This window comes from Mytilus californianus, unplaced genomic scaffold (assembly GCF_021869535.1).
Source record: "Mytilus californianus isolate M0D057914Y unplaced genomic scaffold, xbMytCali1.0.p SCAF_5, whole genome shotgun sequence".
Lineage (NCBI taxonomy): Eukaryota > Metazoa > Mollusca > Bivalvia > Mytilida > Mytilidae > Mytilus > Mytilus californianus.
In genome coordinates, this window is record NW_026262701.1 from 9,045,998 (window position 1) to 9,060,219 (window position 14,222).

Sequence of the window (14,222 nt, forward strand, 5' to 3'; positions counted from 1 at the left end):
TTAAATTCATAAGAATACTTTCCCGCATGCGCAGTTCATCGTAAAGGAAGCACCTGTTTGACTCGTGAAAACATTTCTGAATGTTATCAATAAAGTTCTATCTTTTTAATCTCAATTGTCGAAAGTTTTTGATTAAAAGTTTTATCAAATATGACGAAAATACGTTCATTCAACGAAACTACGACAAGCGAACTGCAAATTGTGATCGTTTGATAAATATTGAAATTAAAATGCGAACTGTCCGAGGGAAAACTCAATGACGAAACTACGACAAACAAACTGCAAATTGTGCTCGTTTGATAAATATTGAAATTGAAATGCCGACTGACTGATTTTTACTGGGGAAAATAATTATGATGATCAATTATGAGATTGATAAATAATAAACTGATTAGTGACCCATCCGATGGCGATAAGCAGATTATCTGTAATCACAACTTATAACACCTGTTGTAAATGTTAATTAGCTGAGGGTCATAAACTTGTCAGAAACAATAAGACAGGTAGAATTATAGTATTTTCATGCGAAAATATTTTTACTCTTTTCAAATTTAAGTGACGAAATTGATTTGGAATACTTACGTCATTTTGAAAACCGTTTCGTAAATGACGAAAATGACGAGCGCTAGCAAAATCACTGCTATTATCACATTTTTGTCCATTGTTCTGGTCAACAATCAAAATCATATTTCTGAATTTACTGTACACATCTACACTGATTTAATATTTTGAGGTTTAAGGACCAAATTTATTACTCATCATACATTTAACTCTTCTCCCTCATTATATATTGCATAAAGTGAATGGAAGATATGTAATTATAAATGGGGCGTTTTTATCTAGTGGGAGAGGGGACTTTTATTTGGTGGCCTTTTGTCTGGGTTTGTTTGTGTCCTAGACCCATGGAATCTAATTACATTTCAAAATATAAGACAATATGGTCACTGCTACTTTCAGAATTTGAACATACGAATTCTGAAGTTTAAATAAAAAAAACTTACAATGTCATCTAGACGAAGTCCAACTAATGTAAAATGTCCAATATGGAAAGGACAAAAGGCTGTAATAAAATAAATCAAAATATCAATATATATTTCTTTCTGTCAAGCAAGTAAAAATTTTTAAAGGTTTTCTTTTTAAATTATCATTAATACCTTCAGGTGACTAGACAAACAACAGTAAAAGAATTGTTCTTTTGATTGGTTTATCATCAAATTAATATCTCATGTACTATCGTCCCATATAAGATAGTACACATGTAGTACAAAAACATAACATTTCATTAAAGTAAAATATTTCATTAGTGTTGTTTGAAAATATTTGTATGTAGCCATAGTATCAATTACTTTTTTCTTTTGTTTTTCTGTGTGATAATAATACAAAACTTTAATGATTGACTAATATCAAGTCATTTAACTGAACAACCAATCTAAAATCATAAAGATAAGACTTACCAAATACCAATATAAACAATGTGTTTAATGATACCACCCAAAAAACATGTTCCTGAAAAATAACATAGTATTTTGCACATTTTTATGTTAGACATGTTAGACAGGGAAACAATTAATTGATTCAAACAAAGCAATACATTTTCACAGGGTATCTATTCTGAAAGATTTCTTGTAACAAACAAAACATGAAAATTAGTGCTGAATGAAATAAATATTTTCCTTAATTCCTAATGTATTAACCTTAAAGCCATGCAATTTTAAAAATGGCTGACAACAGATATTTTGAAAATGAGAGTAGATTGACAATTTTGACACCAGAAATCAGTTGTTATCTCTGGTTGTGAAAGTGCTGTCTAATTGCTGTTTACCCTATATCTCCTTTATTCATATGCTCTTTCATTTTCATTATTTTAAATTACTTACTGCTATATGTAATATTTATACCTGCAGCATATGAATAAATGTTTTCACTTACATCTGTTAGAACTGACCAAAAAGTTTGTATTTTGCAATGTGAACTCATCCATTTATTCAGTGTATTTCACTCATAAGAACCTTTTAACAGATAACATTAGGTATCATTACAGATTCAAGCATATTCTAACACCCTGTGTAAGATATTCTTAATATGTAACATACTCATTTCTTAGATATATTACACAAAATCTGCCTCTTCCTCTTTTTTTGTTCCATTAAACTTTTATTTTAGTTCCAAAGTCTCTTCATGGAAAGTTTTAAGCTTTTTGGTTTGTTCTTTTAGATAATTGATTGTATGTACTTATGACCTTGAAGGTTTCTTGTTGTATATTTGTACTGAAACATCTTGTGTTTTTAACATTACTATACATCAAACATATACTTACTAAAAATACCAATGATCCATCAAGTCCAAGAAGCTAAAAAAGAAACATGCTTAGTATTATTTATAAGATATCTACTAAATAAAGCAACTGAAGCCTGTACCTATCTTACTTAAAAGTTGATAGAACTTTACTGTTTTGATTAGAAAGCAGGAATAGCTAAAATTGTATGTATATCATGTATATAACATACAATATACATAATAATATTTTTTGAGTTATTGTCCGAAACTGGAAAATTGTCCTTTTTAAATGAATAAAACCCCATAACTCAGAAAAGTAAAATTTAAAATTAATAAAAATCGAAAGGAAGCGCACGTCAATAGATATAAACAATTCACCAAAGTTTCATGAAAACTGCTCAAAGCATTTTTGAGTTATTGTCCGAAAACTGCAAAATCCCCCTATTTAATTAATAAAACCCCATAACTCAGAAACGTAAAATCTAAAATTTATAAAAATCAAGCTAACGTCAACAGATATAAACAATTCACCAAAGTTTCATGAAAACTGCTCAAAGCATTTTTGAGTTATTGTCCGAAAACTGCAAAATCCCCCTTTTTAATGAATAACACCCCATAACTCGGAAAAGTAAACTATAAAATTTATAAAAATCGAAAGGGAGCTCACGTCAATAGATATAAACAATTCACAAAAGTTTCATGCAAATTGGTTAAAGTGTTTTTGAGTTATTGTCCGACATGTTGAAAGACTAACAGACAGATGGACAGACAACGGTATACCATAATACGTCAAGTAAATGGGCATATAAAAACGATATGGATTAAAGCAAGCTGAAGCCCATATTGTTTGCTAGAGATGACTAAACTTTTCATGAACAACAGGAGATTTTTTGTATTGTACTGAACTATTAAAGTGATAAAAAACCAGCAGGGTTTCATTTTGACTGTGATATTTAATATTGATTTCGGCCATATTTATATATCAGAGTATTATTCAAACAGTACAAACATTTTTTCTAATATTTTAAATGCAATTGCTCTATTCTAGATTATAAAGAAAATAAATGGTCTTTTTATTATCTTGAAATATCTTACTTTTTTTTTTCTTTTTATATAAGTATATATAAATTAAAGCAGGCAATGAGGAATTTTAAAAATTCTACCCAACTATGTTCAGAGACTGAATTGCCACTTTAGACAGGACATTCCCTTTTATAAAAGAGGGCACACCTATTAGTTTCCAGATTGGCTGGACAGCTCTATGAACAGACCTATGGAAATTGCAACAAGTACTCATCTTAACCGGTATGTTTACAATAACTGTTACCTACCCGTTCCCAAGTTAATTCTTCTGCTGCTCTGTCCCATTCTATTGGGTTCCAGTTTATTTCATCTGAAACAATATAAGTATTATGAGATGACATTTCATTTTGTTTTTGTTTATTCAGTATCATAACCCTGCTAAGACCACATTTATCCTGATCAGTTGCAAGATAACATAATTTTCATTTTACAGAACACCTTAGTTGATATATATATATATATTAAAATGCAAATGTCTTAATTTGAATCTAGCAAACATCTTACCTTGAGCAGCATTGTTGCCATTGTTTCCACCTTCAATCCCATCATCCTCTATTTCTTCCTCATTGATTTCTCCAGCAGCAGGCGCTTGTTGATTGTTATCTTCATTTTGATTGGCTGGTGCTGCTCTTGGAGCTCCACCTCCAAACCCTCCTACTAAGTTATTGACCATTCCTGCATCCAAGAAATTCTACAAAATATAATGATCAATATTAAACTAGAGGCTCTCAAGAGCCTGTGTCGCTCACCTGTATTTACTGATGCTTTGGAAATCATGTAAAATAAGGTTAAAATCATAATTAATAGTATTAGATATTAGATATTATAATGATATCTAAGATAATAACAAAAAACTGCAAAATTTTTGTAAAATTACTAACTCATGGGGGCAGCAACCCAACAACGGGTTGTCCCTTTCATCTGAAAATTTCAGGGCAGATAAATCTAAATCTGATGAACATTTTTGCCAACTGTAAGATTTGCTCTAAATGCTTTAGTTTCAGAGATAAAAACCAAAAACTGCATTTTACCCCTATGTTCTATTTTTAACCAAGTCGGCCATGATGGTTGGAAGGCGGGATCATCGGACAATTTTTTTCAACTAGATACCCTAATAATGATTATGGCCAAGTATGGTTAAATTTGTCTCAGTAGTTTCAGAGAAGAAGATTTTTGTAAAAGATTACAAAAATTTACAAAAAATTGTTAAAAATTGACTATTAAGGGCAATAACTCCTAAAGGGGTCGACTGACTATTTTGGTCATGACAACTTATTTGTAGATCTTACTTTGCTGAACATTATTGCTGTTTACAGTTTATCTCTATCTATTATTATATTGAAGATAATAACCAAAAACTGCAAAATTTCCTTAAAATTACCAATTCAGGGGCAGCAACCCAACAACAGGTTCTCCGATTCATCTGAAAATTTCAGGGCAGATAGATCTTGACCTGATAAACAATTTTACCACGTGTCAGATTTGCTCTAAATGCTTTGGTTTCAGAGATATAAGCCAAAATCTACATTTTACCCCTATGTTCTATTTTTTAGACGGACGACGACGACGATGGACGCAAAGTGATGAGAAAAGCTCACTTGGCCCTTCGGGCCAGGTGAGCTAAAAATGGAGATATGATATGATTGCAAATGAGACAACTTACCACTACAACCTTCAACAATGAGCAAAACCTATACCCTACAGTAAGCTATAAAAGGCACTGTGATAACAAAATGTGAAACAACTTAAAAGAGAAAACTTTGTCCAATTTGAGCAAATAAAATTAAACAGAAAAAAATATGGGTCCATAGGAAAGGATGCCCCACTTGCACTATCAAATTTCCATGTTCAGTAATATTCATAATCTAGGTCAACCCTAATTTTCATATACATATTTAAAAAAAAAAAAAAATCCTAATAAACATGTTAACTACTGTTTCAAGTTGATGTGAACCAAACTTCATGGTTAACTACCTTGACCAAATATTTAACCTGATACGGAATGGAAGAACAAATGTACAGAACAAAAATCATAATGATCCCATATGGGGGCATAAAAACGATAACCACTGGACTACAGGCTAATAAATTTAAATTTCTTTCTATTCTATCAATCACATTACTATGTAATGTATCCTGTTAACGGTACATATCTTAACGCCATTTTCCCTATTAAAAGAATAATCAGTCTCATTTATTCAGAAGTTTTATGGTACAAATAACAGTTTAAAATGAATTAGAAACACAAAATCCAAACTAAGAAAATCCTTACATTTATATACTTCAGTACTGATATGATTAATAACAAACCTTTCTAAAATTGTCCATTAATAAATTTTGATATTATTTGAAACTCAGTTTTCAACTCCCTCAGGCAAAGTTGACCTTAGATGAATTTGGCCTTTTTTTTAGGTCCATTTTGGTATTATAGCTCTTCAACTGTTTTAGTTCTTATACATAAACATCCTTGGCTTTCAAATATTCGGCTTTGAGCATTCCTGATGAAGGTAAATCCAGAAAAGCACTTCGAATGCATGAAATTCATAACATGTTGTTTTTTTAATTTTTTATAGTAAATTGTTTGAGTGTACAAATACATTGGTGTAAAGGAAGGAATTATAATACAGTTGTGAAGTAAAGATACAGCCTTGAAGATGCAATACACTTATCAAAATATGATTTTAGGATCTCATTTGTGAAAAGTTCTGTCATATAAATACTAACCATTAACACTAAGGCACTTCATCAATGATAGCTGTAATGGGCTAAGTATTTTTGCAATAAAAGTGTTTTAAAGTTGAGGTATTTAGAAGATCAAGGCTGGAAACTTTTGCTTTATAGTTCATACTATATATGTAATTTGATAGTTGAACTATCATAAACAATTGCTACAAATTATTTCTTTTGTTTATGAAAATTTTAACTTATGTGTCTATAATGCAATCCAAAGCTAAAATCCTTTCCAAACTACATTACTGGATAAACATAAAATGAGTATACCCTTTGTGGATTCTGTCCTTGGTCATCTTGTTCTAACCACTCAGGTCCACCACCATGAAGGATCTGTTCTCGTAACCATACCAGACTTATAAATGCACATAATGTACATGTTACAACAAAACACCCATAGAAGCAATCTGATGCTATGTTTTCCCTGAAAATAGAAGTATTATGAACAGCATATCAGATATCACCAATATGAATGGGTATGACTTTTCGGTAAATGACTGTTACAGCTAAACTACTATATATCAGGAAACTTTCATTTATGTCTATTTTCTGAGTAGACATTTAATTGCGAAATTTACCTTTCGCTAACATTTCAATGTTCATTTAAATGCATTGGACATGTATTATGTGTAGAGCAAAGATTTAACTGTGCAATATAAGGTCCAAACCACAAACAAAAACTGAAGGAAAATAATCGAATATACAGAATTTGTGTGTGCATTTATAGGTAAACTTTAAGTCTGCTGGTTTGTCAGTGGAACCATGATTTTTTTATTTATTGCTATTTTTGAGATAGAAACAAAGAGTTTACACAAGTATTTTCAAAAGGTAGTATGCTGATGATGGATACCAGTAGGTGTTTCATGTCCTGTGTCAAATATAACATTCATATCAGGCCAAGAACTTAGAGATACTTACGTTGAAAGCATATCTAATGGCAGTGTTAACAAAGAACTGACAGATCCCGTAAACAAACATCTGTATATACGACCTAAATAAATATGAAGACATTCTGTATATAATAGCAAAATACATGTAGACATTTTATAGTGTTTTGATGTAGCTCCCAATCAAATGAACAATAAACAGTACAACTTGCATCATTTTTTAATCATATTTATATCATAATTGCATATGAGCAATGAATAATACTTTGCTTTCAATTAATTGTGTTTAAAACAGTCAAAATATCTTTTTCATCTTTGCAGAATTGTTAAGACAAACTATCATCATACTTAATGTTAAAATCTTATGAATAGAATTTTGAAGAGGTTGACTAAAGTATTCTGAAATTTCATAGATATTAGTGTCTTCTCCTCTTTTTAAAAGAACTTATCCAGTTATCAATGTTTGTTAATGCTCATACTTTTAACACTGTTGAATTGCATACGAGCAATGAATAATACTTTGCTTTCAATTAATAGTGTTTAAAACTGTCAAAATATCTTTTTCATTGTTAATAAATCAGCAGAATTGTTAAGACAAACTATCATCATATTTAATGTTAAAATCTTATGAATAGAATTTTGAAGAGGTTGATTAAAGTATTCTGAAATTTTCATAGATATTAGTGTCTTCTCCTCTTTTTAAAAGAACTTATCCAGTTATCAATGTTTGTTAATGCTCATACTTTTAACACTGTTGAATTGCATATGAGCAATGAATAATACTTTGCTTTCAATTAATTGTGTTTAAAACAGTCAAAATATCTTTTTCATCTTTGCAGAATTGTTAAGACAAACTATCATCATATTTAATGTTAAAATCTTATGAATAGAATTTTGAAGAGGTTGACTAAAGTATTCTGAAATTTCATAGATATTAGTGTCTTCTCCTCTTTTTAAAAGAACTTATCCAGTTATCAATGTTTTTTAATGCTCATACTTTTAACACTGTTGAATTGCATACGAGCAATGAATAATACTTTGCTTTCAATTAATAGTGTTTAAAACTGTCAAAATATCTTTTTCATTGTTAATAAATCAGCAGAATTGTTAAGACAAACTATCATCATATTTAATGTTAAAATCTTATGAATAGAATTTTAAAGAGGTTGATTAAAGTATTCTGAAATTTTCATAGATATTAGTGTCTTCTCCTCCTTTTAAAAGAACTTATCCAGTTATCAATGTAAATTTTTTTTTACAAGAAATTTAAAGTCTTATGACTGTATACGTATATGCTGTTTGGATTTGATTAATTTAAACTAACTAGAAAGGAAGGTCATACAGTATATAATTTGATCAAACTTACATGCTGTTAGTGGTACAACTCCCAACCAAGCAAAAGCTACCAATGTATAATGTAACCAGTATCGTACAGCTCTGCCTATACTTTTCAATAATCCACCAAATATATCCTTTACAGGTAACCTCTTTGGCATATCAGGGGAATAAACTGAAATCACAAGTCACATTATTAATCTCTTTGTACTTTAATAGAGGATCAACTGAAGTAATCTAGATCTGTGAGTGAACTCACAAAAGGAAACCCCCAGCCCAAAAATACTATCAGTATATTCAAAATATAAATGTTATATTCCATTATGCACATCCTCAGGGAAAGTTCTATAACTGTGTTAAGTTTCATCAATATCCTTCTAGCTGTCATTAGAAGCTGCACTAGATACTATTACCCTATATACCAATATTGAAGTAAGCAAGTACGTCAGATTATTTTACTTTAACATGTAGTGCTGAGATTTTATTCCTTTATGCACATCCTCATGTAGTTTTCTATACCTGTGTAAAGTTTCATCAATATCAATCCAGTCCTTTAGCAGTTGTGCTTACAAGGCAAATGGTTGGACAGAGGATTCCTATATACTCCCCATAATTTAATGGTCTTAGCATTGTTTTATAAGGTTTTCATATGATTTTGATTTATGACATGTAACAGTTAGCTAAGTATGACTAAGACATGTAAGAGGAAAGGCATCAATTTGTTTTCTTTCTTTTGGGGAAGCAAATGTAGATTTGTTGGTTAAACTTTTGAAACAATGTTTATTTAATAATGTTTCATTTCATATTCATATTTATCATGTCGTTTACAACAGCAACAATCATCAGACAGAACACATAATATAAGTTACCTTTGGTATCTACTAGACACAGGTCCAACCAATTTTGGCAGATAAATTTATGTGTAAAATTTTACCAAAATAAACTTACTGGGTGTGAATGCAAATCTGTGTTTACATAATTCACAATATTCTTTTCTACTGTACTTCAACCATTGTACCAAGCTGTAACAGATGGAACATGAATGCATTGTATGTATTAGTTCACAGACAGACTTACCTGATTAATACACGAAAAAAAGTGCGGAAAACTTATTATTTGAGTGAATTTTCTAAGTCCAAGGACCATAACTCTGCACAAAATCATCAGACCGGAACAAAATTCAAACTAGATCTGTAACTTGTCATGATAAAACAATACACCAAATATCAAATCAATATCTTCAAGCATGAAGAAATAAATGTGGATAGTGTCCACATGTGGACACAGATGATGCCCCCGCTTGCATATCATATAGTTATAAAGGGACATAACTGAAGAACGGTAAAAGTGACCCTACCCAAATTTGAACTTGATCTGAGTTTTGTGGTAATAAGCATTGTAAGTAGTCTTATAACATTTGGTTGAGGCTAACTTAAGTAAAGAACAGAAACTAAAAATTCAGCAATTTTTCTATTTGTAAACACTCATAACTCTAGAACGGTTGTGTATAAGTTTTATCACATTTGGTTGAGACAAACTAAAGTTAGAGAACGGAAATGAAAAATTCAGCAATTTTTATGTTTATAAAGGGACATAACTCAAGAATGGTAAAAGTGTCCTCACCAAATTTCGTACTTAATCTGTATTATGTAGCAATAAGCATTGTGTATAAGTTTCATAACATTTGGTTGAGGCAAACTAAAGTTAGAAAACAGAAACAAAAAATGTGTACTTGATCTTAGTTTTGTGGTAATGAATATTGTGTATAGGTTTCATAATGTTTGGTTAGGGCAAACTTAAGTTACAGAAGGGGAACTAAAAATTTTGCAATCTTTTGGTTTATAAAGGGGCATAACTCAATAATGGTTAAAGTGACACTACCCAAATTCAACTTGATCTGTGTTTTATCAGTGGAAGTCAAAATTAAACATTGCATTGTATAAAGCATTGATTGTAGTTGATTCAACTATAATCATGGACAAAGGAAGATAACTCCAATTTTAAAATTACTTGATATTTAGAAGAAAATAAAAATTTTGCAATTTTCCATTTCTAAAGGTGCATAACTCTAGAACGGTTAAAGTGACTCCACCAAAATTCAAACTTGATCTGTGTTTTGTGGTAATAAGCATTGTGTATAAGTTTCATAACATTTGGTTGAGGCAAACTAAAACAAGAAATGATTGTAACAGGATGATGTTATGAAGTCTCCCAAACGAAGCTCCCATAATTCGTAATTCCCAGGGTCGCCCGACATTGGACGAAGTCCAGTGAAAATTGGTTTGGTCCCGTAAAGTTATATGCATTAGTGATGCCTGGGGACTAACCCTGTATATTATTCAAATCATCTTGGCATGACAAACTAGAATATACAGGGCTCACACTACTTCAGAATCATAGGGAGAAGTGACTTCTCTTTTTGAAACTGATAGGGAGAAGTGGTGAGATTTGAAAGAGAAGTGCTCCTTCGCGTGCTGCGCTACTATGTTTTGATTTTACTATAGTATAAAGGGTCATATGTAAATAATGTTCTTTTTATATTGTTCAATTCATGTCTGAGTATACAATTAAATTAACAGTTCAAATTCAAAGTTGTTTAAGTTTAGGTTCTTGTGAGAAACTACCAACTAAATATCTAGCACTAAAAAGAATTTTTTTTATGTCAAAAAGGTAAAGAAATTATAATATATGAATTACAATTCAATTAAAAACTATCTTGTTTATCATGTTTATGAAATTCAGTGTTTCTCATCAAAAGATATACAAAGTTAAGCTGGGCCATAATATATTGATATTAGTAGTTAAGCAACTTTAATCAATATTTTGAAACAATCCATATAAATTATATGGAATTATATACATTAATCAATTAGATCTAACCAAAAGTCTGTTAATGCGTGTGGAATGCGTAATTTTTCCTTTTGGGATCAATATTCTTCTGTCAGCTGTTCCATTCATGCGTCCGTAGTTATTATTGTAAAAATACGGATTTCGGTCATAACTGGTCCGGTTCCGATCTGTAGTTAGTAAACGGTTAATGGCGGAAGAAGAAAATTTACAAAAATAAACGATGTTTGACAAGCTATTTGGAAAGGAATATGACGTTTTTAATGCAATAAATGGATTTAAAATTTACTGGAGGCAACTTTTATCACTTTCAAATGAAGTAACAAACTTATTTTGCCGCCGAAAGTTAGATTGATGTACGCTCTCTGAGTAACAAGTACCGGAAGTGCATGCAGTGATAAAAAGTTGTCTTTTTATTAAATAACCTGCTACACACTGTAAAGTCAATGCTTAAACCTCTTTTCTTAAGAAAATGAATCGTTTATGTCTGAATTTCTTTAATAATCAATAAAAAATTGATGTTTTATCAACTTGGTAAAAATTGAAAATGTCCGATGACGAAAGCGAGTATCGTAAACAACAGGGCGACTTGTTTTCCCTTTTGAGGGTCGGGCAAAGCGAAGTGTCAGACGAGAAAGCGACTTCTTCGCCCTAGTCGCTTGGTAGCGTGAGCCCTGATATATATGGTTTAGGGGTGGGGATCTCGACCATTTACAAGATACTAGAACATTGGGAGTGGGGGGAACCCCTGGGGACTGACCCTAAACGTCATTCAAATGTTTGAGACATGACGAACAGGAATATATATGGTTTATGGGTGGGGATCTCAACTATTTACAAGATATTAGAACTTTCTCAAATGGCAAGGGGTCAGGATGACCCCTGGGGACTAACCCTGTATATCATTCAAACCATCTTAGCATGACAAACCAGAATATATATGGTTTCGGGGTGGGGATCTTGACCACTTACAAGGTATTAGAACTTTCTTAAATGACAGGGGGTGGGGGTGACCCCTGGGGACTAACCCTGTATTTCATTTGATGTGCTTTATCATGAAAAACCAGAATATATATGGTTTAGGGGTGGGGATCTTAACCATTTACAAGATATTAGAACTTTCTAAAATGGCAGGGGGTCGTGATGACCCCTGGGGACTAACCCTGTATATCATTCAAACCATCTTAGCATGACAAACCAGAATATATATGGTTTAGGGGTGGGGATCTTGACCACTTACAAGGTATTAGAACTTTCTTATATTGCAGGGGATGGGGGTGACCCCTGGGGACTAACCCTGTATTTCATTTGATTTGCTTTATCATGACAAACCAGAATATATATGGTTTAGGGGTGGGGATCTTGACCATTTACAAGATATTAGAACTTTCTAAAATGGCAGGGGGTCGGGATGACCCCTGGGGACTAACCCTGTATATCATTCAAACCATCTTAGCATGACAAACCAGAATATATATGATTTAGGGGTGGAGATCTTGACCACTTACAAGTTATTAGAACTTTCTTAAATGGCAGGGGGTGGGGGTGACCGCTGGGGACTAACCCAGTATTTCATTTAATGGGCTTTATCATTTAGAATATTTTCAATTAAAAAGATTGTGTCTATCACAAACGGTTTTCAATCTATAATCATTTGAAAATTTTAAAAAATAAAATCCCATAGGGTTCTATAGTAAAACCCTCTTTTCTTTTTGCCCCTCAAAGTACCCCTTTATAAACCCCATTGCACAAACAAAACCCTGATTGCACCACTAGACATGTTAGTCTAACATACTGTGAAACCCTAAGTTAATCTGACAAGCAGTTTTGGAGAACGGGTGCAGACAAGCTCATATTTAAAAGCGGCGGAAGAGGAAGAAGAAGAAGAAGAAGAATAATAATAATAATAATAAGAACTGAGCAAAAACAATAAGTCTTCTCAAACTTCGTTTGGGAGACTTAATTAGAAAACGGAAATGAAAAAAATCAGCAATTTTTCCATTTGTAAAGGGGCATAACTCTAGAACGGTAAAAGTGACTCCACCAAAATGCGAACTTGATCTGTGTTTTGTGGTAATAAGCCTTGTGTATAAGTTTCATAACATTTAGTTGAGGCAAACTAAAGTTAGAGAACGGAAACGAAAAATTCAGCAATTTTTTCATTTGTAAAGGGGCATAACTCTAGAACTGTAAAAGTGACGCCACCAAAATTCAAACTTGATCTGTGTTTTGTGGTAATAAGCATTGTGTATAAGTTTCATAACATTTGATTGAGGCAAACTAAAGTTAGAGAACGGAAACGATAAATTTAGCAATTGTCCATTTGTAAAGGGGCATAACTCTAGAACGGTAAAAGTGACTCCACCAAAATTCAAACCTGATCTGTGTTATGTGGTAATAAGCATTGTGTATAAGTTTCATAACATTTGATTGAGGCAAACTAAAGTAAGAGAACGGAAACCAATTTTGGGACGTACATACGTACAGACAGACAAGGGTAAAACTTAATGCCCCCTCCCCTACGGTGGGGGCATAAAAAAGTGTGAAAACTGATTTGCCAGACTTATGGATGGACAGACAGATGGAGTGCAAACCTAAAGTCCCCTTCGACTTCGTCGGTAGGGGACTAACAAAGCTAAAATGTTATTAAGTTTATAAAACATAAAGCTTTGTACTGTGGATTTATTCATTTTTCAAGGGAATAAATTTTTGTGGATTGAGAAAAAAATTATATTTTCATGCTATTTGATTTCCTGGTCTGCTTACAAGTTTATAGAAAATTTGTACTTCACTGGTATCCCAGAAATAATAATGATTCCACAGTTTACCACCTCAATATTTAAAAGTAACATTAATTTGATTGAAACATACCACTCTTGATGCACAAACTTGATACTACCAGTACATACACATGGATGAAAAAGTGGTTTGTCTGGTGTACTCTCACATCGACACACTCGACAAATGTCTACAAAATAAATTCTTCTTATCATATGAGCAATTGGCAAACATAACAATTGATAAACATTGACCTTTCGTCAAATGAGCTTTCAATGTACAAAT

At 31.9% G+C, this 14,222-nt stretch overlaps 1 protein-coding gene across 1 annotated transcript in view; it reads right to left on the bottom strand.

Annotated features, from left to right (window-relative positions):
* The window catches only part of LOC127702899 (E3 ubiquitin-protein ligase MARCHF6-like), a 34,080-nt gene that overhangs the window by 17,608 nt on the left and 2,250 nt on the right, over window positions 1-14,222 (bottom strand). Inside the window, exons 2-11 of the mRNA XM_052207204.1 lie at window positions 14,031-14,127; window positions 9,261-9,334; window positions 8,344-8,487; window positions 7,009-7,081; window positions 6,361-6,514; window positions 3,865-4,051; window positions 3,609-3,670; window positions 2,318-2,350; window positions 1,455-1,506; window positions 1,002-1,060 (exon numbers count right to left, since the gene is read on the bottom strand). Coding sequence (XP_052063164.1) covers window positions 1,002-1,060; window positions 1,455-1,506; window positions 2,318-2,350; window positions 3,609-3,670; window positions 3,865-4,051; window positions 6,361-6,514; window positions 7,009-7,081; window positions 8,344-8,487; window positions 9,261-9,334; window positions 14,031-14,127 — 935 coding nt within the window. The remainder of the gene's footprint in view (window positions 1-1,001; window positions 1,061-1,454; window positions 1,507-2,317; window positions 2,351-3,608; window positions 3,671-3,864; window positions 4,052-6,360; window positions 6,515-7,008; window positions 7,082-8,343; window positions 8,488-9,260; window positions 9,335-14,030; window positions 14,128-14,222) is intronic.